Source organism: Perognathus longimembris, chromosome 1 (assembly GCF_023159225.1).
Source record: "Perognathus longimembris pacificus isolate PPM17 chromosome 1, ASM2315922v1, whole genome shotgun sequence".
Lineage (NCBI taxonomy): Eukaryota > Metazoa > Chordata > Mammalia > Rodentia > Heteromyidae > Perognathus > Perognathus longimembris.
In genome coordinates this window covers 162676433-162700504 of record NC_063161.1, presented here as the reverse complement: position 1 = coordinate 162700504, position 24072 = coordinate 162676433, and the positions used below count along the sequence as shown (strand labels likewise).

General features: G+C 50.0%; 1 protein-coding gene across 2 annotated transcripts; it reads right to left on the bottom strand.

The window, feature by feature from the left end:
- Window positions 1-8534: 8534 nt before the first annotated feature.
- On the bottom strand, window positions 8535-17266 carry Arrdc1 (arrestin domain containing 1). 2 transcript variants are annotated; one of them, XM_048347190.1, is made up of 8 exons: window positions 17097-17266; window positions 10807-10917; window positions 10448-10498; window positions 10207-10361; window positions 9832-10014; window positions 9559-9735; window positions 9044-9479; window positions 8536-8964 (listed from the first exon to the last, which is right to left on the bottom strand). In XM_048347190.1, exons 1-8 carry the CDS (start codon window positions 17212-17214, stop codon window positions 8891-8893), a joined length of 1305 nt encoding a protein of 434 aa, XP_048203147.1. In that variant the 5' UTR covers window positions 17215-17266; the 3' UTR covers window positions 8536-8890. The 2 variants fall into 2 exon arrangements, with proteins under 2 accessions (XP_048203154.1, XP_048203147.1); XM_048347197.1 differs by lacking the exon at window positions 10807-10917 and having other exon boundaries at window positions 8535-8964.
- Window positions 17267-24072: the final 6806 nt, after the last annotated feature.

The window sequence follows — 24072 nt, the reverse complement described above, 5'->3', positions numbered from 1 at the left end:
TGGTGGAGTCTTAATAAACCTTCCCAATGTCAAAAAAAAAAAGAGAGAGAGAGGCTGGGAAGATGAGCTTTTTTCCCTGCCTTTAATTAATTTGTGGGCCCATGTAAGTACTCAGCTGAAAATACCCATTACACTTCCTTTATTTCCTTGTTATTATTACTTTGTGCCAGTCCTGGGACTTGAACTCAGGGCCTGGGCGCTGTCCCTGAGCTTTTTTATTCAAGGACAGTGCTCTACCACTTGCACCATAACTCCATTTTTGGTTTTTTGAGTAGGTAATCAGAGATAAGTCTCACAAGCTTTCTGCCTAGGCTGGCTTCAAATTGCAATCCTCAGTTCTCAAGTCTCCGAAGTAGACAGGGTTACAGGTGTGAGTCACCAGAATCCCACCTATTACACTTCCTTTAAGTGAAAAGGTGAAAGTTCTCAATGAGAAACAAAAAAAATGACCAGTGCCAGTAACTCATGCCTGTAATCCTAGCTACTTAGGAGGCTGAAGTCTGAGGATTATAGTTTGAAACCAGCCAGGGCAGAAAAGTCTCCATGAGACTCTTATCTCCCATTAGCCACTCAAAAACTGGAAGTAGGGCTGGAAATATGGCCTAGTGGTAAAGTGCTCACCTCATATACATGAAGCCCTGGGTTCGATTCCTCAGCACCACATATATAGAAGAAGCCAGAAGTGGTGCTGTGGCTCAAGTGGTAGAGTGCTAGCCTTGAGCAAAAAAAAAAAAAAAAAAGGAAGAAGCCAGGGGCAGTGTTCAAGCCCTGAGTTCAAGCCCCAGGACTGGGGGGAAAAATCACAAAACTGGAAGTAGCACTGTGGCTCAAGTGGACACGCACTAGCCTTGAGCACAAAAAGGCTTAGGGACAGTCCCCAGGCCCTGAGTTCAAGCCCCACAACTGACAAAAAGAAAAAGAAAACAAACAAACAAACAAAAAATGGCTGAAGTCAGCTACCAGTGGCTCACACCTGTAATCTTAGCTATTTAGGAACCTGAGACCTGGAGGATTGTTGTATGAAACTAATGCAGCCGAAAAAATCCTCAACACATTATGTCCAAATAATCAGCAAAATACAACACTAGAGGCATAGCTCAAGTGGTAGAGTGCCAACCACTACTGAACAAGAGGGAAAGGTCCTGAGTTCAAGCCCAGCACTGCCAAAAGGAGGAAGGAAGGAAGGAAGGAAGGAAGGAAGGAAGGAAGGAAGGAAGGTTGATGACCTGAGGGGCGGGAAGTCCCACCCCATGCTGTCACTGCCACCAATGCCTCTCCACTCCCTGCTGGGGGAGCCAGATGCAAAGGGGGTCAGCCCCAAGCTGAGGTCACTGCCCCACCCTCCTGCTCCTGCTGGGGGACAAGAACTAGATATAAGGGGAGAGACATGGAGGAAGGAATGTGCCCATAGGTGCCTTGTGGAGCAGAGTAGTGCACGGGCTCTCCTGGGGCCTGAGAAGAGTCCAGGCCTGCAGAGCGTAGAGGCTGGAGTCCAGGCCTGCGGAGTGGAGAGACCTGTGGAGAGCCACGAGGCCTGTGGAGAACGGAGGCCCATAAAGAGCGAAGGCCTGTGGAGAACAGAAGCCTGCAGAGTGCCAAGAAGCCTGTGGAGAACGAGAGGCCTGCAGAAAGGAGAAGCCTGTGGGAAGGAAAAAACTGGCCCCTTTGGAGGCTGCAGCTGATCCTAGTTCTGGGGTAGCCAGGGGCAAGGAAGTTGCAGACTGACTAATAAAACTTTGTCACCTTTAACCATACCTGGGTGGATTTTCTTCCTCCCAGGTCATTACAGAAGGAAGGAAAAGAGGGAGGGAGGAAGGTCAAGGTGACATGAAGACCAGAGGAATTAAGCCATTTGCAGCAAGTAAGCAAAGATTACACAAATTCAAATGTAAGCTTGCACTGAAAAATATTTTTTTTAAAAATTACAGAGGCTGTTTCTGTTGTTGAAGAAGCTGCTAGCACATTTTCAGCAGTTGAAGAAATTGAGGAGAGAGGGGCTAGGAATGTGGCTTAGTGATAAAGAGCTTGGCTAGCATGCACCAAGTTCTGGGTTTGGTTCCTCAGCACCACATAAACAGAGAAAGCCAGAGGTGGCACTGTAGCTCAAGAAATAGAGTGCTAGCAAAAAAAAAAAAGCCAGGGACAGTGCCCAGGCTCTGAGTCCAAGCCCCAGTGCCCAGGCTCTGAGTCCAAGCCCCAGGACTGACCCAAAAAAAAAAAAAAAAAAAAAAGAGAGAGCTCTTAAGGAAGAATTTAAGTCATCCACAAGGAAGACAATGAAGCTGGGGATATGGCGTAGTGGCAAGAATGCTTGCCTCATATACATGAAGCCCTCGGTTCGATTCCCCAGCACCACATATACAGAAAATGGCCAGAAGTGGCGCTGTGGCTCAAGTGGCAGAATCTAGCCTTGAGCAGGAAGAAGCCAGGGACAGTGCTCAGGCCCTGAGTCCAAGGCCCAGGACTGGCAAAAAAAAAAAAAAAAAAAAGACAATGAAGAAAGGGAAGCAGCACCAGAAATAGGGACATCACTGTATTCTGCTGAACTGTTTCAACTTGCATAGACATTGAAACAAGTTTTAAACCCCATGTTCAAACTTCTGAGATTCCATGTATCAGGTCTGGCCACTTATCCCTATATGACAAAGAGCTGCAATGAAGAACAGAAAAAAGAGGTGTATTACTTGGCACAAGCATTCCATGGGAAGAGAGTATTTCAGTTCATCTTCAGCCATCTTTGTGGTACAGACATAAGCTTTAGATTTAAATAGACAAAGAATTAAAGGGACTAGGAATGTGGCTAGTGGTAGAATACTTACCAAGCATGCATGAAGGCCTGGGTTCAATTCCTCAGTACCACATAAACAGAAAAACCTGGAAGTGGCACTGTGGCTCAAGTGGTAGAGTGCTAATCTTGAGCAAAAGAAGCTCAGGTACAGTGCCCAGGCACTGAGTTCAAGCCCCAGGACTGGCAAAATAATAATAAATTACAGTAAGGGTAACAGGTGTGCATAGTCTTTTTGGGATGTGTTCAGAAGTTGTTACCACTGGTCCTGGAGAGGCTCTGCTATTTCCTTACTTTGAGGCAATTTCCTCCATCCTCTCCTTATAAACAAGTTGTGGATAGGTCACATTCTTCCTAGATTTCAAGGTGACAATGAGTAGCTTAGACAAAGACATGAAAAATGGAGGCAGAAAAGTCAAGTGTTTCTACTGCTTTGCTTTTAGTTAAGTCAGGGATCCAAGTAAGGAGTTAGTGCTGTGTAGTAAAAGTAGCCTGTGAGCATCTGATACCACCGTAAGGACAAAATTATGCAATATGATCCTTGGATGAAACAGTGTTAGAGTTACCTATAGCCAGGTATGGTTGCATATACCTATAACCCTAACATCAGAAGGCTGAAATAGGAAGATCTCTAGTTCAATGCCAGCCTCAATTAAATAAAGAGACGTTGTCTCAGGAAAAAAAAATACAGGCTGGGAATATGGCCACTAAGCCAGGTAGAGTGCTTGACTTGTATAAATGAAGCCCTGGGTTGATTCCTCAGCACCACATGTATAGAAAAAGAAGTTGCGCCGTGGCTCAAGTGGTAGAGTGCTAGCCTTGAGCCAGAGGAAGCCAGGGACAGTGCTCAGGCCTTGAGTTCAAGCCCCAGGACTGGAAAAAAAACAAAAAGCATTCATCTGCATGGTCACCTCTTCTTTTTTTGGTTTTTTTTTTTTGTTTGTTTTTTGTTTTTTGTTTTTTTGGCCAGTCCTGGGGCTTGGACTCAGGGCCTGAGCACTGTCCCTGGCTTCTCTTTGCTCAAGGCTAGCACTCTGCCACTTGAGCCACAGCGCCACTTCTGGCCGTTTTCTGTATATGTGGTGCTGGGGAATTGCACCCAGGGCCTCATGTACACGAGGCAAGCACTCTTGCCACTAGGCCATATCCCCAGCCCCGGTCACCTCTTCTGAGTGAAGAAAAAAGTCACAACAGCTCCCAATATAATGTTCTAAAAAGTTTTAGAAAATACTGAGCGCTAGAGGCTCACATCTGTAATTCTAGCTACTCAGGAGACTGAGACATGAGGATCACAATTCAAAGCCTGCCAGAGTATGAGAGTCCACTAGATCCTTAACTCCAATTAACCATCAAAAAGACAGAAGTGGAACTGGCTCAAGTGGTATAATGCCAGCCTGGAGCACAAAAGCCAGCCCAGAATTCAAGCTCCCCCACAAGAGAAAAAGCAAAACTGGATTGTACATATATCTGAAGTGCTAAAGCACTTATGTAACAAGCTCAAAGCTCAGAATTCAAACCCTAGCACTAACAAGAAAATAAAATGGGAGTAAGATAAACAGCATTGACAACATTCCTAGAGCTTAGACTCAGGGCCTGAGCACTGTCCCTGGCTTCTTTTTGCTTAGGCTAGCACTCTTGTCACTTGAGCCATCGCGCCACTTCTGGCCGTTTTCTATATATGTAGTGCTGGGGAATTGAACCCAGGGCTTCATGTATACTAGGCAAGCAGTTTTGCCACTAGGCCATATTCCCAGCCCCATTCACATATTTTTATTACAGTATATTGCTGTAATGTTTTTTTTTTTTTTTGGCCAGTCCTGGGGCTTGAACTCAGGGCCTGAGCACTGTCCCTGTCTTCTTTTTGCTTAAAGCTAGCACTCTGCCAACTTGAGCCATAGTGCCACTTCTGGCCTTCTCTATATATGTGGTGCTGAGGAATCGAACCTAGAGCTTCATGTATATGAGGCGAGCACTTTACCACTAGACCATATTCCCAGCCCCGTAATGTTCTATTTTTTATTATTGTTCTTGATCTCTTTGTGTACTTAATTTATAAATTAAACTTCATCATATGTGAGTTTTTTTCTGGTGGTGCTGGGGTACACTTTATCATATGCACAAGACAAAATAGAGACTATAGAGGAGGATTTAGTATGTCTTTTCAAGTGTCTAGTTAGGATCCCACCTGCAGATGAGGGAACTGTACATGCTCTCATTCAAAAGTGAATCACACATTCTAGTGGACTGATGGAGAGTGAAGAACCTAAGGCTTGCAGGTGGCTCACACTTGTAATTGTAGCTACTTACGAGTCCGAGATCTGAGGATTGAGGTTTGAACCCCACCTAGGGAAAAAAAAAAGTCTGGAACATATAACTAACACACACACACACACACCTTTTTTTCTGGTCCTGGGGCTTGAACTGTCCCTGAGCCTCTCTGTGCTCAAGGCTAGCACTCCACTTGAGCCACAGCGCCACTTCTGGCTTTTTCTGTGTATGTGGTACTGAGGAATATGAACCCAGGGCTTCATGCATGCTAGGCAAGCACTCTACCACTAAGCCACATTCCCAGCCCCAGAACTCCTGACTTCTAACCCCTGAAACATTGTAATTTCCTTGGCTTTCACAGGAGGTAGACACATTGTGTCCTGTGCTAGAGAACACCTTAACTGGGAATCTCCAGCTGAGAGGATGCTGTGCTTATGAGGCATGCATGGAGGAAGGCCACCTGGGTTAGGATTGCCCCCTAGTTAGGAGTGCTTCAGATTTGGAGGGATCTCTGTTAGGAGCCTGTTGAGAAGTGTTGTGATTAGGAAAGGTATCACCACTGGTTTGGGAGAGTAGATAGAAGGGCTCCTCCTACTGGGGGGAAGATCTGGCTGGGGAAGGATATTTCAGCAGGAAGAAGTGCCTCTGTTGAGAGGCACCCTGTTGGCAGGACCTCTGGTCAGGAGTGGATCCACTGGCTGAGTGTGTTTGGTTGGGGCTATGTTCCAATGGGAAAATTTGACCAAACTGTGAAGGATTCACAGATAGGGGTGCTAGGCTGTGCTCTCCTGATAACCAGTCCAGCAGACCAGGCAGCCTTAATGGACAGCATGCCCAGTACCACATGAACCATCTTAGTCTACCTGCTCCCTTCACCAGACCTGGTGTTTCCATCCAGGCTTAAGGAAAGTAGAATGGAATTGAGGTTCTCTCTAACAAAAATGAAGGAGCCTTCAGTCTAACAATAGTCTGGGCTCAGTCTCACAGATAGACTCTCTGCAGAGTCTATCATCTGCACACAGATATGGAGGAAAAATCACATAGTCCTGAGTACTGTCCTAGGTCTCCTCAGAAAAGCCTAAGCTTTGTCCCTTTCTCAAACCTCTTATTTCAGTTATCTGTATAGCTTGCTTTATAGTCTTTGCATCTTAAATATCAAGAGAAGTCTTCCCTCTCCTTTTTAGCGAAAAATGAGGACACTCCCTATCCCTTACTTCTCTCTCTCTCTCTTTTTTTTTTTTTTACTTATTTTGCCAGTCCTGGGGCTTGAACTCAGGGCCTGAACACTGTCCCTGGCTTCTTTTTGCTCAAGGTCAGCACTCTGCCACTTGAGGCACACTATCACTTCTGATTTTTTTCTATATATGTGGTGCTGAGGAATCAAACCCAGGGCTTCAAGTATACAAGGCAAGCACTCCCAGCCCCTTGCTTTATTTTTTTGCATCTTGTGCATCATCTGATACTGTACCCATTCTTAGCTTACAGTTTGTGTACCCTAGTGACTAGAACAATACTAGCTATTCAAGAGGCTGAGAGCTGAGAATCGAGGTTCAAAGCCAGCTAGGACAGGAAGGGCTGTGAGACTCTTATCTCCAATTAACCACCAGAAAACTGTTAGTGGTGCTGTAGCTCAACTGGTAGAGTGCTAATCTTGAGCAAAAGAGATCAGGGAGAGTGCCTAGGCCCTGAGTTCAAACCCATAATTGATTAAAAAATCAAAAAGTGAAGTTTAAAATATGGAAATCCTTTCTAAGGAACATATCCAAAGTAGGATGTAGTCTTCTCCTTTCTCTTTTTCACTGTCAGCCAGACTTGCCCTATCTTGAGTACCCACTGACTACCCATTCACTGCAGTTCTCAGCATGTGTCTAAGCCTCCGTCAGTCCTGAGAGGTACTCTTCCAATACACATTTGTTTTATTTTATTTTATTGGTAATGGGATTGAATCCAGAGCTTAGGACAGTCTAGGCCTTGAGCTATATCCCCAATCACTTTATTTTGTTTCTGAAACAGGGTCTCAGTATTTTCTTTCACATATGAATTCAAGGCCTAACATGCTAGGCAGGTGCTCTGTCACTCACTCACTCACTCCCAGCCCCTCAATATGTTTTTGCCAGGGCTACCCTGGAACTAATGATCCTGCACCTGCTTTGGGAGTAGCGGGGATTAGGGGTACCACAATCGCTCCCACCCACTTTTTTTTTTTTTTTTGCCAGTCCCGGGACTTGAACTCAGGGCCCTGAGCATTGTCCCTGAGCTTCTTTTACTCTAGGCTAGCACTCTACCACTTGAGCCACAGCACCACTTCCAGCCTTTCCTGTTTATGTGGTGCTAAAAATGGAACCCAGGGCTTCATGCATGCTAGGCCAGCACTCTACTGCTAAGCCACATTCCTAACCCCTTCTACCCACTTTTATAAGTGAGTGAGCCAAAGTAAAGGATCTCTGGCATAGGTGGGATTCCAACCCAAGCAAACTTTGCTTTCGACCAGGAGGCTACACTGCTTCCAGCAGGTGTTTACAGACAATACCCACTCATCTTCTTGTAAGTAAGATGTAAGTAGGTATGTGGCTGCATGATGAAAAGCCATGCTACCATGGCAAGGCACAGCCAGTGGTGTGTGTACAAGAGACACAACCCACATCCTTTCTGTCCCTTTTCAACCCTGGCACACAGGCCTAGTAGTCTCGGTGATGGAAAACTGGGCAGCCACCCCCACCCCTTGGGCTCAGGGTGTACAGCACAGCTTATAAATAAGAGATCTATGCAGCCCTGTCCTCTATTGCAGTGGTGAGAGGTCACAGGGCTTGCCCCCTAAGAGTCCACGAGCTAGCTACAATTCCAAGGTAGCTGCCACATGTTTTTGGCCTGAGTCCACCACAATCACTTCCAGTGTGCAACTCACAGATGCGGGGCAAGGGGCTGGTGCTAGTGGAAGTACACTAGGGGTTCTGCAGCCACTCTCTGGGAAACACTGCAGGCACAACCTGCCTTTCTAGCCTGTTCTAGGTGTGAGTTCTGGGTGGACATGGAGAGCCACGACGGCCAGGGACAGACCCAAGGCTCAAGAGTAGAGGATTGGCGAGGGCAGGGAGCTGGCAAGCCCTCATCACAGCGCGCTAAAAAAGGGCCAAGGGCGTGGGTGAATTCCCAGGGAGGAAGGGCAGTACCCAAGGGGTCTGGGGACAGAAGACAAAGTCAGAAAAGGGCAGGGACTAGAGGTAGGGTGGAGGGGCAGGGCCGGGCACCAGGGGCTGGTCCACAAGGATGCAGGGGCCTGACCAGTACAGGAGTGGGCGTATCCTCCAGGACGGAGGGGAGCGTCTGCCAGGGAGGCCCCGGTCAGCCCAGCGCGCGTCCACCAGGGCAGAGAGGGTCTGCAAGGGCGAAGGGGCGTGTCCTACTCCTGAGGGGCGTGGTCGAAGGCGGAGCGCTGGGATTGTGTCTAGCGAGGCGTGGTGGAGGCGGATCGCCCGAGGGCGTGTCCAGTGGGGACAGACCAGGCACCGGGGAGGAGCCCCAGCTTTGGGACCAGTTTGAGCGTGGGGCAGAGCTGGCCTGTGCCTAGGCTGGAGGCAAGGCCGGCCTCTGCTCGGCTCTACAAATAAAGCGCTTTATTTAGTCTGTCCAGATCCCAGGGCCCTGCCACTCCAGCCCCATTAGAGGGCTAACTCCAGGGGAGCCAGGCGAGATGGGACTGCAAGGGTGGCCGCCTGGGCAGGAGCAGATCCTGAGTGGCCGGGCCAGGCAGAAAACGAAGGCACGAGGCCCTGGGTGCTCCATCCCAGGGCAGAGACCAAGCCCGCTGGAGAAGGCAGCGTGGGGTGGAGTCAGGGTTCAAGAGTCAGCTCCCTGGGTCAGGTGAGGGTCGGCACCACTACCGCAGCTCTGTTCGTAGGACGGTGGGGCTTCTGTAGGGAAAGCAGTGTCTAAAAGGGGATCTTGGGACTCTCCCCATCCTCCAGCTCCGTTTGCTTCCGTACCACTCACCATAGGGGTAGCCCCAGGAACTGTACTCCGGGGGGAGGATCAAGGCGCTGCTGGTGGGCACAGGGCCCCCGGAGTCTTCTGCAAAGTAGGGAACAGTGGCACCTGTGGAGACGCACAAGGGAGGATGCAACGAGAGGGGAGCAGGGCTGCCATCCTCAGCACATGTCTCAGGGGCAACAGGCACAGAACACAGGGCAGCAGAGGGTGGCTGCTGCTGGGAGTGGCTCTTCGTAGACAGGGAGACTGGGTTTGACAGGTGGGAGCCAGCAGCCATAACCTCAGCTTCCTCCTGGGGTGGCGCGGAGGGCACTACTGGGGAGAAGGCCCCAGGCAGCAGCCCTGGGCCTGGCCCGGGGCTCAGTGGGGCACGGTTCACAGCAATATTGCCAACAAAGAGTGGAAGTGTCACAGTGGTTTCAGGCGCCTTCAGGGAGACCTGGAAAGAATGTGAGTGTGAGGGGCTCAGGCCAAGGCTCTCCAGCCTTAGGCTCCCCAGGCCCAAGCCAACACCAGACCTGCAGGTAGTAGTCAATGTGGATGAGGCTGCAGCCAGGCAGGGCTGACTGGGGTAGGGCAGGCACCAGGATCTGCTCTTGCCACTGAGCTCGCCTCCAGGCCTTGACACCTGCACCCTCCACTTCCACGATGGTCCGCACGTCATAGATCCAGCGCTTGGCCTTATAGGACACTTTCTAAGGAAAGATCAGCCATGAGCCTGGGCAAGCCAGCAGATCTGCCCCTCCTGCTGTCCACAAGGACAGGGCTCAGCAGCCAGAGTGGGCTCTGACCTGTAGCAGACTGGCCACCACAGGGCTGGTGTCCTTGCCCGACTGATTCTCAATATCTGCTTGCAGCCGCAGCACCTGCCCCATGACATAGCCACGGAGGTCAGTGCTCGCAGTGAGGACCACGCTGCCCGTCTTCACCAGCTTGTAGGAGAATTTCTTGGTGGCAGAGGCCACATTGGGTTGCTTGAGGAAGAAAAGTGAGGAGGGGCTTAGAGCACAGGCTGGATCTCTATAGCATCACTCTCAGCTTGCCCTGGACACCAGCAGTCAGTTCCAGACAGAGGTGCTGCTTCCAGAACCCAGCCACCTCACCTCTGCTGGGCAAAGAGCCCTGGGGTCCAGCCCCTCACCCTGGAGGGCCCTGTCCCACCTCACCTCAATGTCTGGAATGCTGTTCAGGTTTAGAGGGCTCAGGACATAGAACACAAGGCTGCACTTGTGATCCTTAGAAAAACGTGGGGTGTCAATGGTGGCCTTGACCTGGTGCACAATCCTCCCAAAAGGCCCCTCAAAGGACGTGGGTGCTGTGGCTGGGAAGAGAGGAGGGACTGGCATCTGGTACCTCCCACCCCTCCCTTCCCCCCTCCAAAGCTGTGGCCAACAGCAGTCCACTCACTGGGAAGCAGGAACTGGAAAGGGAAGCTGTGTTCTCCGGCTGGCAGGCTCCCTACAGAAACAATAGGGAGGTTGGAGCAGGTTTCAAAGGGCCCACGGTGGCCATAGCCCAGGTGGGAACAAAATGCTGAATATGAGAGCTTGGTTCAAACAGGAACGTGGTTTGTGGTGGAGAACAGGGATGAAACAGGCACATCAAGGCTCACAGTCCAGCTAGAGCCATCACCAGAGCATGACACACAAGGATCCAAGGAGGCAGTGGTGGGGAAGGGAGTGAACAGACAGGTCTTGCTCTAGGTGAGGGCTATCCTTGGGGTTACTGCTTGGGTGAGGTGGCGAGAGACTAGCTTCCAAACTTACCCTTGTCAGCCAGTGACAGGGAGCTGTTGAAGTAGCTTTCTTCCACTACCCATGCTCCATCATTGGCCTTGTTAGAGACCCCACAGGAACCTGTGCAGGTCACCCGGATGGCTGAAAGACGTAAGACAGCATGAACCCCAGCCAGCTGATGGCCATAAGCCCCCCTCTGTTTTTACAGGAATTCAGGGAGGCTGGCAGACCTAGGGCCAAGCAGCCTAACCCACACAGGACCTGCAGTGGGCCAGGAGGCAAGCAGCCTGTCACTTCCTAGAGAACACTTCCTATCCATCCCTACTCTTGAGCTGTTCCCTGGAGCCAGGCTAGGCAAGAAAAGAGGCACAGTTCCATCTGTCCTACAATCCACAGCAGGAAGGCCCATGTTCTCTGAAGATAAGCCCTGTGTTACTTCCAAATTGGTACCTTTGACCCCTAGCCCTATGACAGCCTACCCCCCATGAAAGGAATATGGGATTTACCATGATCCTCTACCTTCCTCCCCTACAAGTGAGTTAGTCAGGGAGGTGCCCCTTCTGTCTCCAGGAAGCTAGCTGCCAGCCCTCCCACTGCAGGAATGTGGTCAGACCTGCCTGAACAGGTCAGTAGTCTGGCATTAAGTAGGCCCTGACTTCCTGGGCAGCAGTGCCCACAAGGCTGACTTTTTGCACCATGAGATGGCTGCTGAGTCTTCCTCCAACAGTGGGAATGCCCAGTAAAAGAATCATTGGGGGGTCTGATTTAGCAGCAGAGTGCTTGTGTTGCATGCATGAAGTCCTGGGTTCGATTCCTCAGCAGCACATAAACAGAAAAAGCTGGAAGTAGCACTGTGGCTCAAGAGGTAGAGTGCTAGCCTTGAGCAAAAAGAAGCCAGGGACAGTGCTCAGCCCCAGGACTGGCCAAAAAAAAAAAAAAGAAAAGAATCACTAGAGGCAGAACTTAATTTCCTTAATTCAACAGATGAATTGCATGCTGAGGCCAGGCAACCATGGCTGGACAAAGCCTAGTGAAAGCTTACCACAAATGAGGGCTGACCCAAAAGAACCAGTGGGAGCTTGTAACAAACACCCCAAAGTTCTACTCTCCTCCCTACAGGACTAGGTCATGGATTCTACCTTTCCTGGTCCTTCCAGACTTGGCAGGGTCATGTGAAAGGAAGATTACTCAGACTCGATATCTTTGTGATGAAACTACCAGGCAGGAGGAACTTGGGTTGTCCCCCAGGTGCTGAAGGGTGAGCAGTACCTGCCTCCACGCTAGTCTCCTTGCCTCATGGCCCACGTCATCTACCTTTGGTCATGTACAGCACTGGGTTTCCTCCTGCAAACCTTTAGCTCACCTTCAGCCCCAAGTGACTCTCCACACACATCCTGGCAATCTCATGACTACTTGCGAGGGCCCCATTCCCCACCCCTGTGGGGGTCTTTGCTTCTCTCCTCTGCCCCATGGCACTGCTAATGACTAGCCCCAGGCCTTCATTACAGCTCAGCCTCATCACCCAGACCTCAGACCTGGTTTGGAATGCATACTTCTCCCATTCACTCTCAGGCCAGACCACTAACCATTCTTTCCCTGGAAATCTGGATGTCAGTGGCATCTAAAGGCTGTGAGACCACAGGGGCGAGCACAGGCTCAGAGCACATGTGCTGAGCAGGGGGAGCTTGGATGCTCTCTAGTGGAAAGGGTGCATTCCCACTGAGTCCTGCAGCTCTGTGGATGCCAGGCCCAAGCCAAGATGCTCAAAGAAATATGGAGGTCCTGGTCCAGACCAGGTATCTCCTGCCCCCATGCTGTCAGTTTCCACAGCACTGTCCAGTCCACAGCACTGAGATAGTCAAATTCCTAATCTTAAAGCTATTAGAGGCTATTAACAAAATGGCTGCTTTAGCAATTAGGTGGTTGTTCTTTTTTGTTGGGGGGGGGGGCAGGTGTTGTTGTTTGAGTGACTTTTATGAAGTAACAGATGAATGGAACAGATATCCTACCTTACCTGAAATTAGGGAAAACCCAGATAGCTTACATTTTAACTACTGAGACTGGCAAATATTTAGTACTTTGACCCATGTTGGGGGAAAAATGGAAAACCAGACACTCCTTACACTGAATTTAACTCTAGGCTGATTTGGAGCAGACCCACTGTAATTCCACCTGCACCTGCCAGGATGCCCAGCAGTTTTCCTCACATCCATCATATGGTCACATAGCTCCTTGTGATGGCAATCAGCCTAGGCCAGGCATCATCCACACACCCGAGCCCTTGTGAAGCCCTGCTAGCACAGGTACTGTACTGTGAAACTCACTCCCAAGAAGGGGTGATGTAGGCACAGGACTTGCAGACAGCATACTTGATTTCTTGATAAAATCTGAAGCTCCACCTTTGGGGTCCCAGCTTTGCTAGAGACTAAGTCAATTTCACTTGTCAAGGCCAGTGGAACAACTAATATTTGCTTTCTCAAGTCACTGATCACACAGGATCACAAGATGCAATTCTTCCTAAGGGAAACAGAGGGAACTGCAGGCATATTAGGGGGGTCTCCTTGCTGCTAGAGAGGCACTTAGGCATGGCTCTCCCTCTTTCCAGCCTGCAGATGCTGACAATTGTAGGACTGACCAGACAGTCACCTGTGACCTGTTCAGAAGCTGGTTTTTCCATGCTGGGTTTTTTTGCTGGTACAGGATTTGAAATCGGGCTCCCCTTCCTTGCTGCTTTTTTGCTCTAGCCTGGCTTTTTGCTAGGTTTTTTTTTGGGGGGGGGGTTGCCAGTCCTGGGGCTTGAACTCAGGGCCTGAGCACTGTTCCTAGCTTCATTTTGCTCAAGGCTAGCACTCTACCTCTTGAGCCATGCAACATTTCTGGCTTTTTCTGTTTATGTGGTGCTGAGGAATCAAACCCAGGGCTTCACGTATACAAGGCAAGCACTCTACCACTAGGCTATTTTCCCAGCCCTATAATAAAAAATTTTAAAGGGAGAAAAAAAGGTAGTCACTAGCAAGTGAAAATGAAGCACAGTTACATGAAGATTCAAACCACAATGAGATACTTACCTCTTTAAGTTACTAACATGAGGTTAAATTTTTAAAAGATTGACTTACCAAGCCCAGCACTAGTCTCCAACATTTCCAATAAAATGTTAAATTTTCAAATCATTCCTAAGGGCAATTCCTTCTAGCATTCCTGGTCATAACTTTCTTTCTTTCTTTTGGCCAGTCCTGGGGCTTGAACTCAGGGCCTGAGCACTGTCCCTGGCTTCTTTTGCGCAAGGCAAGCACTCTACCACTTGAGCCATAGCGCTACTTCTGGCTTTTTCTGTTTATGTGGTGCTGAGGATTGAACCCAGGGCTTCATGTATGTGAGGCAAGCACCTTACCACTCAGCCATATTCCCAGCCCTTGCTAGTTATTTTGAAAATGGAATGTCACAGACTTTTCTTCTCAGGCTGGCTTTGAATCAAAATCCTCTGGATCTTAGACTCCTAAGTAGCCAGAATTACAGGAGTGAGCCAGTGCCACCTGGCTAGCTTTCTGGCAGTGTACCTGCGGTCTCATACTTCCTCTTCCACATGGGAGTAGCTGCTCCTAAAAATAAGCATGGTGCTGTACTGTGCATGTACCCTTCATCATGGCCATGTACCAGGCAGAAGTGTCTAGCAAAGTCTCCATCACAGAACACCTAGTGGCCGGTAGCAGAACAGTGGACACCATGAAGTGCCATCCAGATATAAAAGATGCTTCCTTCAGGACGCCTGTGGCTCACGCCTGGAGTCCTAGCTGCTCAGGAGGCTGAGATCTGAGGATCCTGTTTTGAAGCCAGCCTGGGCAGGAAAGTCTGTGAGACTCTTTTTTTTTTTTAAATTAAATTTTATTGACACGGTGTTGTGCAAAGGGGGGTACAGTTACATAATAGGGTAGTGAGTACATTTCTTGTGATATCTTACACCCTATTTTTCTTTCCCTTCCCTAGATCAGGTAGGCATATATACAATATCTAGTGTACCAAAATTGTGAGACTCTTATCTTCAATAAACTACTCAGAAAAGCTGGAAGTGGAGCTGTGACTCAAGTGGTACAGTGCTAGCCTTGACCACAAAGAGGCTCAGGGACAGCATTTAAGCCCTGGGTTCAAGCCCCAAGACTGGCAAAAAAAAAAAAAAAAAAAAAAAGTTGCTCAGAGACTGCACCCAAGTCCCGGGTTCAAGCCCCAGGACTGGCAAAAATAAAAAGGTACTCAGAAATAGTAACCCAAGCCCAAAGTTCAAGCAAAAAAAAAAAAAAAAATTCCAAACTGTTCTAACCTACCAGGTTCCACAAATTGGGAACAACCCTGCCTTTGCTATGTCTCCTAAAGCTTGCTGCTTCCAAAAGTAACGAGTGGCCACCCTCCTTGGGTATTACAAGGACAGAGTTGGCCCAGGGGAGTGGGGAGACCTGCATATGACTGTACTAAGAGCACATAACATAAGGGTAGAGTGTGAAGCCATTCTGCCTGCTCCAGGGCACAGAAGACCACTCCTTCCTCCACTCCCCTTCACATCAACTCTTAGGCAGCGATTCCTCCTAACTGGGCGCTGATCATCACTGCCATTCATTAAACAAATATTCATGAGCAAGACTGGAAACCCCAGAACTGGCCTGCTGTCCTCTTAGGGACACCTTAGCAGGACATCTCTGCTGCACCTGCTGGGGCTAGCTGAAGCTCAACAAATACTGTCTGAATGAAAGGAACAAAAGAGTCGTGGTCTTTCCTTTTCCATCCCAGACACTGCTGGAGGAAGCCCTAGAGGAACCCCTGCACACATCTCTTACCACCAGCAACCTCAATAATCTACTCCAGCCTCAACCCATGATCTCTGGGCACTTTCAAAACTAGAACCATCGGCTGGGGCTTTCTAGGCCCTCATAGGACTGGTTACCCATTCAAGCATGCCCTGCCCACCACAGGAAGGCCAAAGTACTTAGCCAGTCCTCTTGCTGTGGTTAGCAATATCCTGCTTACTCCAAATCCAGCCTAGAAGGGAATAATAGAAGAGACAGAGCTGAGTGGTGAGCTCTCCACTGGGCTTCTTTTCTGTCCTGTGTCCTCCAAACCCATAGGACTGCATCATGGCCTCCCAGCCAAGCTGGGGGGTCCTTTTCTCATTTTGGGGGAGCCTTGAGGAACTGATCTACTGCCTCTGAAACAGCGACACCTACCCCCACCCAGACTCTAAACTCTAAGGGAGACACAGGAAAGGAGGCAATGGAGTCATCTCTAGGAGTGTAGTAAGACCACGGCCTGACAAAGGCACCGACAACCTAGATTCCTTATAGACCCAAGCAGCCTCCAACGGCGAAGTGGAGTACCAGAGTGTATTCACAGGCCCCAGGATGGCTAGGAGGAGGATGCTGGCTATCTATCACAACAGACTCCAGAAATGTGCACTGCCAACAATGTTCGGAGGAAGTGAACAGCTTTGTTTTCTCAGAAAGCAAAGGTAGAGAAGTACCCAGCAATAACATCCACACAATCTTGTACTCAGAGCCGGGGGCCAGGCAGAGACTACAGTCCACCACACCCAGAGCCCTGTTCCCTGGAGGCAGTCACACCCCATCAGGCAGAGGAGGTCGCACCTGAGAATGCCCGATCAGTGGCCCTGCAGCAACCTGATCCCCAGTCCCAAAGTCCCAGACTCCGCAACAGCAGAGGACCGGAGCCCAGCTCCCAGAGGCCTGAGGGGTGGGGCGAAGGGAAGGGGATCAAGACGGGCCCCTTCATGCCAGCAAGGGTAGAAAGCAAGTCGGTGGTTGGCGAACCATGCGGTGGATCTGCACACCAGGCCAGGATACGTTACGAGAGGGGGCCGGGCCAGGAGTCTGGAAGCAAGTACTAGGTTCCAGCGAGCACCAGGTTCCAGGGACCCAGCGTGCACGAGGTTCCAGGTGACAGCTGGCAGGTCCGGGCGCAGCGGGCGCGGGACAGCTGGAGAGGGGAGGTTGGAGGCCTGCGAGTGTCCGGGTCAGGGCAGCCTGAACAAGGTGAACAGCCGCTGGGCCCGCGCCCAGACTGGCCGCCCCTAGGCGGAGAGGACAGGATGCGACAGATGCGGAAGGACCGGGCTCGGAGCCGGCTGGCGCGTCTCGCCCGGCGAAAGCGATTCCCACCCAGCGGCTAGCGGCCCCGCCCAGTTTCCCCGCTACCCCCCAGGCCGTCAGGGGCTCCGCGGACCCACGCCCTAGGCTTTCGGACGGCCCCACTTCCGGGATCCGTCCCACCGCAGGTGCAGCACGGCCGCCGCCCACCCGAGAGGACCCCGCGCTCACCGCGGAAGGGAAGCGGTGCTCCGAGACGCACGCAGACGTCCCCGGCCAGAGGCTCCCCGGGGCTGTAGACGACGCGGCCCTGGCTCAGGCGGATCTCGAACAGCTGCACCCGCCCCATGCCGCGGCCTCCCGCGCGGCGAACTGACGCGAGCCAGGGCAGCTTCCCCGCGGCCCGGCCCAAGGCCCCGCCCCCAGAACAAGACACGCCCCAAAGTCGAGGCCACGCCCCGGCCCGGGCCCTGCCGCGGGACAGACGGGAGGGTCCCCTCCCCCCCGTCCCCAGCCAGAGGCACCGCCTTTGACGCCGGACACGCCCCCAGCCCGCGGCCCCGCCCCTATCTCGAGGCCTCGCCCCCCCATCTGAGGACACTCCCTTCTACAGGGCTACACGCCCCCTGGGCCCAAGGAACCGGCTCCGCCCCGGGGACCGGACGGACCGGGCCCCGCCCTGGGACCCGTCCCGCGGCTGCGGGGTAGCCAGTTCGCCTTCCTGTGGGCTCCGCCCCCAGTCTCCGGCCCGCCCAGCTGACGGGAGCCGCCAGGCGGGGGTCCGGCCGGCAGGCCCGGCACCTCCCTCACCTGTCGGCGGGCGGGGCGGGCGCGGTAGGTAGGGCTGGCCGGCCCAGCACCTCTCTGCGCCCCGCAGCGCCAGGCCTGGGGCACGCCCCGCGCGGGTTGGCTTCTCGCTCCGCTATGCAGTGGCGGGGCTCCATCCCTCCCTCCCACTCTCTCCCACCTACCTAAAAGGTGTCCAGAGGGGCCGGCGCGTGGCGGGGGAAGGGGAGGGGGAGGGGAAGGGGGGAGGAGTGCTGCGCGCCAACCAGGCCCTGTGGTTTGCACCTGGTTTCCTGGAGATGTGAGTCCTGAGAGAGCCACTTGCGACCCGGGCCCTGAAGGCTGGCTGCCGGCTGGTGTGGAGCAGCTGGGGGGTGAGGGGGCAGGGAGTGGGTTTTCAAGCCTCCAGCAGGCTAAGACAAAAGGAATGTATTCTGACTCACCTTTTCCTAAAGGCCCCTCTGTGGAGTGTGAACACTAAAGGCTGCAACTCGAATCTAGATGCTCCCATCTTACTTACTGTTCTGGTTCACTATGATGCAGAAGCCTACCTTTGCAGGCATTCTAGTTTTCACGTTTGGTACAGAACTGAATGAAGTATATGAGATAGGGGCTGGGGATATGGCCTAGTGGCAAGAGTGCTTGCCTCGTACACATGAGGCCCTGGGTTCAATTCCCCAGCACCACATATACAGAAAATGGCCAGAAGTGATGCTGTGGCTCAAGTGGCAGAGTGCTAGCCTTGAGCAAAAAGAAGCCAGGGACAGTGCTCAGGCCCTGAGTCCAAGCCCAGGACTGGCCAAAAAAAAAAAAGTATATGCGATAGACAGAATAGTCTTTGTGGGCTAAAGTGTAGCTTGATGGTAGAGTGCTTGTCTAGCATGCATAGGGTCTGGGCTTGAGCCTCAACACACACACACACACACACACACACACACACACTGTGCTGGAGGATTGTACCCAACTTGCAAAAAGTTTCATGAGCACATTTAAGATACACAGTGTTAAAAGCTTAGGTGTATTAAATGTGTTCTCAGCTTCCTCTATTTTCTACTTTTCAGTTTTCCCCCTCATATGTGGTAATCCCCTCATAACTAAAAAAGCATCTGTATCAAGGGGGCACAACAGAGGTGAGACCACCATGAAACCATCTTATCACCAATTAACCACCAGAAAACTGGAAGTGGCACTGTCTCAAAGTGGTAGAGTGCTAGCCTTGGGCAAAAGAGCTAAGGAACCAGGCCTTGAGTTCTAGCCTCCACAGCAAAAAAAAAAAAAAAGCTGGAAGTAGAACTGTGGCTCAAGTAGTAGACTGCTAGCCTTGAGCAAACAAGTTCAGGGACAGCACCCAGGCCCTGAGTTCAAGCCCAAGGACTGGAACAAAAAGCAAAACAAAAAAGCAGTTAAAGGGCCAATATGAGGTACAGCACACACAGGGAAAGAAGATGGTAGCAATTTAAGACAACTTATTACACCCAGTCACAGAGTATCCACCAGCTGAACCCTACCTAGATTTCAGAATTATGTGAGAATAAATAGTTGAAAACTGTTAGGTCTGCCCCAGAAGGCCCCAGTGCAGACATCTCCCCCCTCCTGGCTAAATCTCCACCCAGTACCTGTACTACCTAGGTAATTGGCAAACCTGGAGGTAGTCACTTCCACCTTCTCTGAAGTCACATCCTGGACTGCCTTTGGTCACACTTCCTATCACACCATGGGAGGGTCCCAGGCTCTGAGGTCACATCTGTATCTGGCATGATCACACCTTCCCCCCACCTGGCCCACCTTCTCTCTGCTCAGGCTCTACTTAACCCCTCCCCCAACCAGACAGTGGCCCACCGTTTCTGTCATGTGTCTGTATCACACACTTCTGGGCAGCAGTTTGCTGCCTAAATACTGTGTGATGTTCTCTTCATTGGTTACCTAAATAAAACCTTACATATGGTGCCAAAACCCAGGAGGGATTGTTTTTTGTTTTTTTTGTTTTTTTTTTTGTTTTTGTTTTTTACCAGTCCTGGGCCTTGAGTACTGTCCCTGGCTTCTTTCTTGCTCAAGGGTAGCACTCTGCCACTTGAGCCACAGTGCCACTTCTGGCCATTTTCTATATATGTGATGCTGAGGAATCGAACTCAGGGCTTCATGTATATAGAAGGCAAGCACTCTACCACTAGGCCATATTCCCAGCCCCTCCAGGAGGGATTTTTGAGTCAGGAATAGAAGAATTTCTTCCACTTTTATGTCCATTCCTGACCAGACCCTTTTCCACAAACCCAACTGCCTTGAGACAACATGAAAGACTTTTCACCAAGTACCATTGCTAGCCTCCACATCCATGTCCACATCACTTTTCTATTCTGGTGAGTGAAACTACTGTACTGGTTCTCTGTCTCCTGGTCTCTCTCCAGACATGGCATCACACCAGAGACCTCCTACTGCCTTTAGCCAGTTACCTCCAGAGCCAAGGATGCTTGGCTTTGGGGGCTTGGCCCTCTCTAGCGGGCACTGGGGAGGTCAGGATGCTGCTACCACCCAGTAAGCCCTCATTCACTCACCTTCCATGCTTCTAATAGGGTGCTGCAAGTCATGCCCAAGGAAGGAAATCCCTTTGGATGCCTCCCGCCCTCCCAGGAAACCTAGAGCACCTCATTTTTTTAATAGGCTTGAGAACCATCCCCAATGGCCCAAAGATGGGGCTCTTGATTATGCCATCTCAGATTCAGAGTTTTTGCTGCTGCAATGGTAAGTGGTCAAAAGTTGTTTACATTCAGGATTGCTTTGTTGTCTCTGCTCATCTTTTGGCTACCCCCAACCCCGCACATGGGCATCCCATTCGTGCCCGTTCATCTCTCTCCACTCATGGTCTCCCAGCTATCTCTCACCCTTTCTCTCTCACTCTTTGTCTTTTCTGCTTTCTCCCCCCCCCTCTCTCTCTCCCCATCCACACTCTTCCTCTCTTGTCTGCTTGATTACTTTATAAAAGTACATGTGTGTATGTCTGTGTGTGTAAACTTGTTATCTGACACTGTAATCAAGCCATGTGGCTTAGCAAAATATAAGTTTCTTGAGTGATTAGGGTTTTTCTAACTTCAATCCCACTACTGAATGTTTATTTTCTTCATCAGAAAGAAGTTAATCTCTCTGTGTAATCTGTTATATATGAGTTCAATTAGCGAAGTACCAAGAAGCCACAATTCATAAGATCGAATATGGAGTGTTTATTAGAGCATTAGCAGTCTGCAGGCAGCCAGTTGTTACAAAGGCCTGCAGCCCACACATACCCTCAACACTGTCAGGAAACAGGCCAGAGAGGGAGGAAAGAACAAAAACCATACCAACAAACCAATTCAGCTCCAATGAGGGCTGACTTGGGATGCCATGGTGACGAGAGATGAGCCAAGAGACAGGACACAGGACAGGAACATGGAGATATGTGGCATGACATAATGGTGCCTGAGCTGGCCTGACCCTAAATAGGGTCAGGTCAGGGGGTCAGAGGAAGCTCCCAGTCCCAGGCACTGGACAGGTTCAGTAACCTATAGGACAAATGCCCACCCATCACCTGGGTGATGGGACTTCCCTTCCTCTAGGAATTCAGGCACACCCATCAAGACAGGATGCTAGAGAGTACAACTCGCTATGTGGCCAATGATGGCACTGGCTGGATCTGACCTCCATATTACAATTTTATTTGGTCTTAATGTAATTTAATTCGGTCTCAATGTCAGTTAACATGTGTATCATGGCCTAAAATGGAACTTTAAATTTCAATACTATTTTGCAATTAAAGGCATTATGTTTTTTAAAAAAATGGTCTGAGATTCCAAGTTTGTTCAGTTTGGACTCCTAGTTCAGTGCCAGCCAATCTACATGTCATGTTCCTGTTCTCCCTATTTTAAAGCCAAAGGGGAAACACTGGCTTGCAAAATTTGTTTCTAAGGATTATTACCTTACATTAAGAAAAAATGTTGAGCTGGGGATGTGGTTTAGTGATAGAGTGCTAGCTTTGAACACAGAGAGGCTCAGGGACAGAACCTAAGCCCTGAGTTCAAGCCCCAGGACCAGGAAAAAATAAAACTCATTTGAGTTCAAAAGTTTTCTAAGAGTAATTCAAAATGTAATTTAAAAAATCAGTAAGGAGATAAGGAAATGTAAAGGAAGAGAAAAGTTAGTGAAGAAAGGCTTGGAAAAGGGAAATTGAGGAAACAAAAATCGTTTTTGTTTTTTTGTCAGTCCTGGGGCTTGGACTCAGGGCCTGAGCACTGTCCCTGGCTTCCTTTTGCCAGGCTAGCACTCTACCACTTGAGCCACAGCGCCACCTCTGGCTTTTTCTGTGTATGTGGTGCTGAGGAATCAAACCCAGGGCTTCATACATGCTAGGGAAGCACTCTACCACTAAGCCATATTCCCAGCCCCCAAATGGTTACTTTTGGATAAGAAAGTGTAAGAGTTATTAAAGTAGGTAGCCAGTGAATGAGAACATGACACAGTATTCAGGCAGAAGAGAAAACCTTTTATTTTGCCTAATCACTGGCCATAGACCAGCCAAGTCTGAGGCACATGGCAGGCAAGAAAGAGAATGACCCCCGGGGCTATGTCCTATCCAGGGCAGGAGGTGGGGAATCCAGTCCAGGATGTGACCTCAGAGAATGGGGTGGTGACTGCCTCCACGTGTGCCAGTTACCTAGGTAACCCACATACTGGGCAGAGACTTTAGGGGTGGGCATCTGCATGGAATCCTCCCGTGGACCTTATAGAAAGGATTTGGAAAGTAAGAACTGTCTTAAAAGTTTGTTCCAAAATGGAAAAAGGTGGAAAGTTCTAGAACCAGAAGGTTCTAGTAGGTAGCAGATGGTATGAATATGTCTTAAATTCTTTTTTTTTTTTTTTTTTTTTTTTTTGGTCATGGGCCAGGAGAGCCTCTTGTGAACTTTGATTAAAGTAACTTGGTTAACTCCGACATTGCTGGGGTCACCAAAAATTATATTCCACAGGCATCCAGGAAAGTGCTTTTACAAACCCAAAGTGCTAAAACACTCATCACATCTACTGAGTTTTGTCATTGCAGAACTCTGGCAAGTATTTGTTGATTAGTTCTTTTTTGTTTGTTTGTTTTTTGGCTGGCTGTGAGGCTTGAACTGAGGGTCTGGGTGCTGTCCCTGATCCTCTTTGTGCTCAAGGCTATCGCTCTACCAGTTGAGCCACAGCACTACTTCCAGTTTTTGAGTGGTTAATTGGAGATAAGAGTCTTACAGGGACTTTTCTTCCCAGGCTGGCTTTGAACCAAGATCATCAGATCTCAGCCTCCTAAGCAGCTAGGATTAGAGGCATGAGCCACCAATGCCTGGCTGATGGTCAATTCTTTTTTTTTTTTTTTTTTTTTTTTTGCCAGTCCTGGGCCTTGGACTCAGGGCCTGAGCACTGTCCCTGGCTTCTTTTTGCTCAAGGCTAGCACTCTGCCACCTGAGCCACAGCGCCCCTTCTGGCCGTTTTCCATATACGTGGTGCTGGGGAATCGACCGAGAGCTTCATGTGTAGGAGGCAAGCACTCTTGCCACTAGGCCATATTCCCAGCCCCTGATGGTCAATTCTTTTTTTTTGGCCAGTCCTGGGCCTTGGACTCAGGGCCTGAGCACTGTCCCTGGCTTCTTTTTGCTCAAGGCTAGCACTCTGTCACTTGAGCCACAGCGCCACTTCTGGCCATTTTCTGTATATGTGGTGCTGGGGAATCGAACCCAGGGCCTCATGTATATGAGGCAGGCACTCTTGCTCTGCTTATTTCTATTGGTCTCCTGTTGCTTTAATTGGAAATAAAAAGGGGGTTTGTGGCAAAGATTGCAATTCAAAGCCAGCCCCGGTAGAAAATTCCTCTGAGACTCCATCTCCCAACTAACCAGCAAAGATCCAGGCTGGAAGCATGGCTGGAGACTCTTATCTCTAATTAACCAGCCAAATGCTGGAAGTAGCACTGTGACTCAAAGTGATAGAGTGCTAGCCTTGAGCAGAAGTGCTTAAGTGAAGTGCCCAGTCCTTGAGCTCAAACCCTGTGGATGCCAACTGGGACAAGCTATCCCATCCATAAGCACCTAGACCCGCGGGACCCAGCCAATCTGAGGAACAAGGGACTCTGGAGAAGAATTAGAGGAGATAATGTCACATCCTAAGTGGAGTCACTTTACATTTTCAAAATTAATCAGAGCCGCCCGGAGATCAAGAGAAATAGTTGCTTGTCAATCTAATGTCCATATCTGTCTACCTTACATTCTTGCCTTTGTTACCTGCTATTTGTATTTACAGTGAGTCTTAGACTCTGGACTGTTAGCCTTGGCAACTTCCTGGGTCTCCCATACATACCTCGTAATCTAGACATCTACCAAGGCCTCCCATCAGCCCCTTCACCACCCCAATCCAGCTCCAGCTTCTC

Bases quoted from the DNA above. Each gene is read 5' to 3' on its own strand.
- Arrdc1 (XM_048347190.1), bottom strand. From the start codon at position 17,214: ATGGGGCGGGTGCAGCTGTTCGAGATCCGCCTGAGCCAGGGCCGCGTC. The intron at 10,015-10,206 runs GTGAGGTGGGAC...TTCTTCCTCAAG, and splicing joins ACAGCATTCCAGACATTGAG to CAACCCAATGTGGCCTCTGC. The intron at 9,480-9,558 runs GTCTGGTGTTGG...CATTCTTTCCAG, and splicing joins ACATTGACTACTACCTGCAG to GTCTCCCTGAAGGCGCCTGA.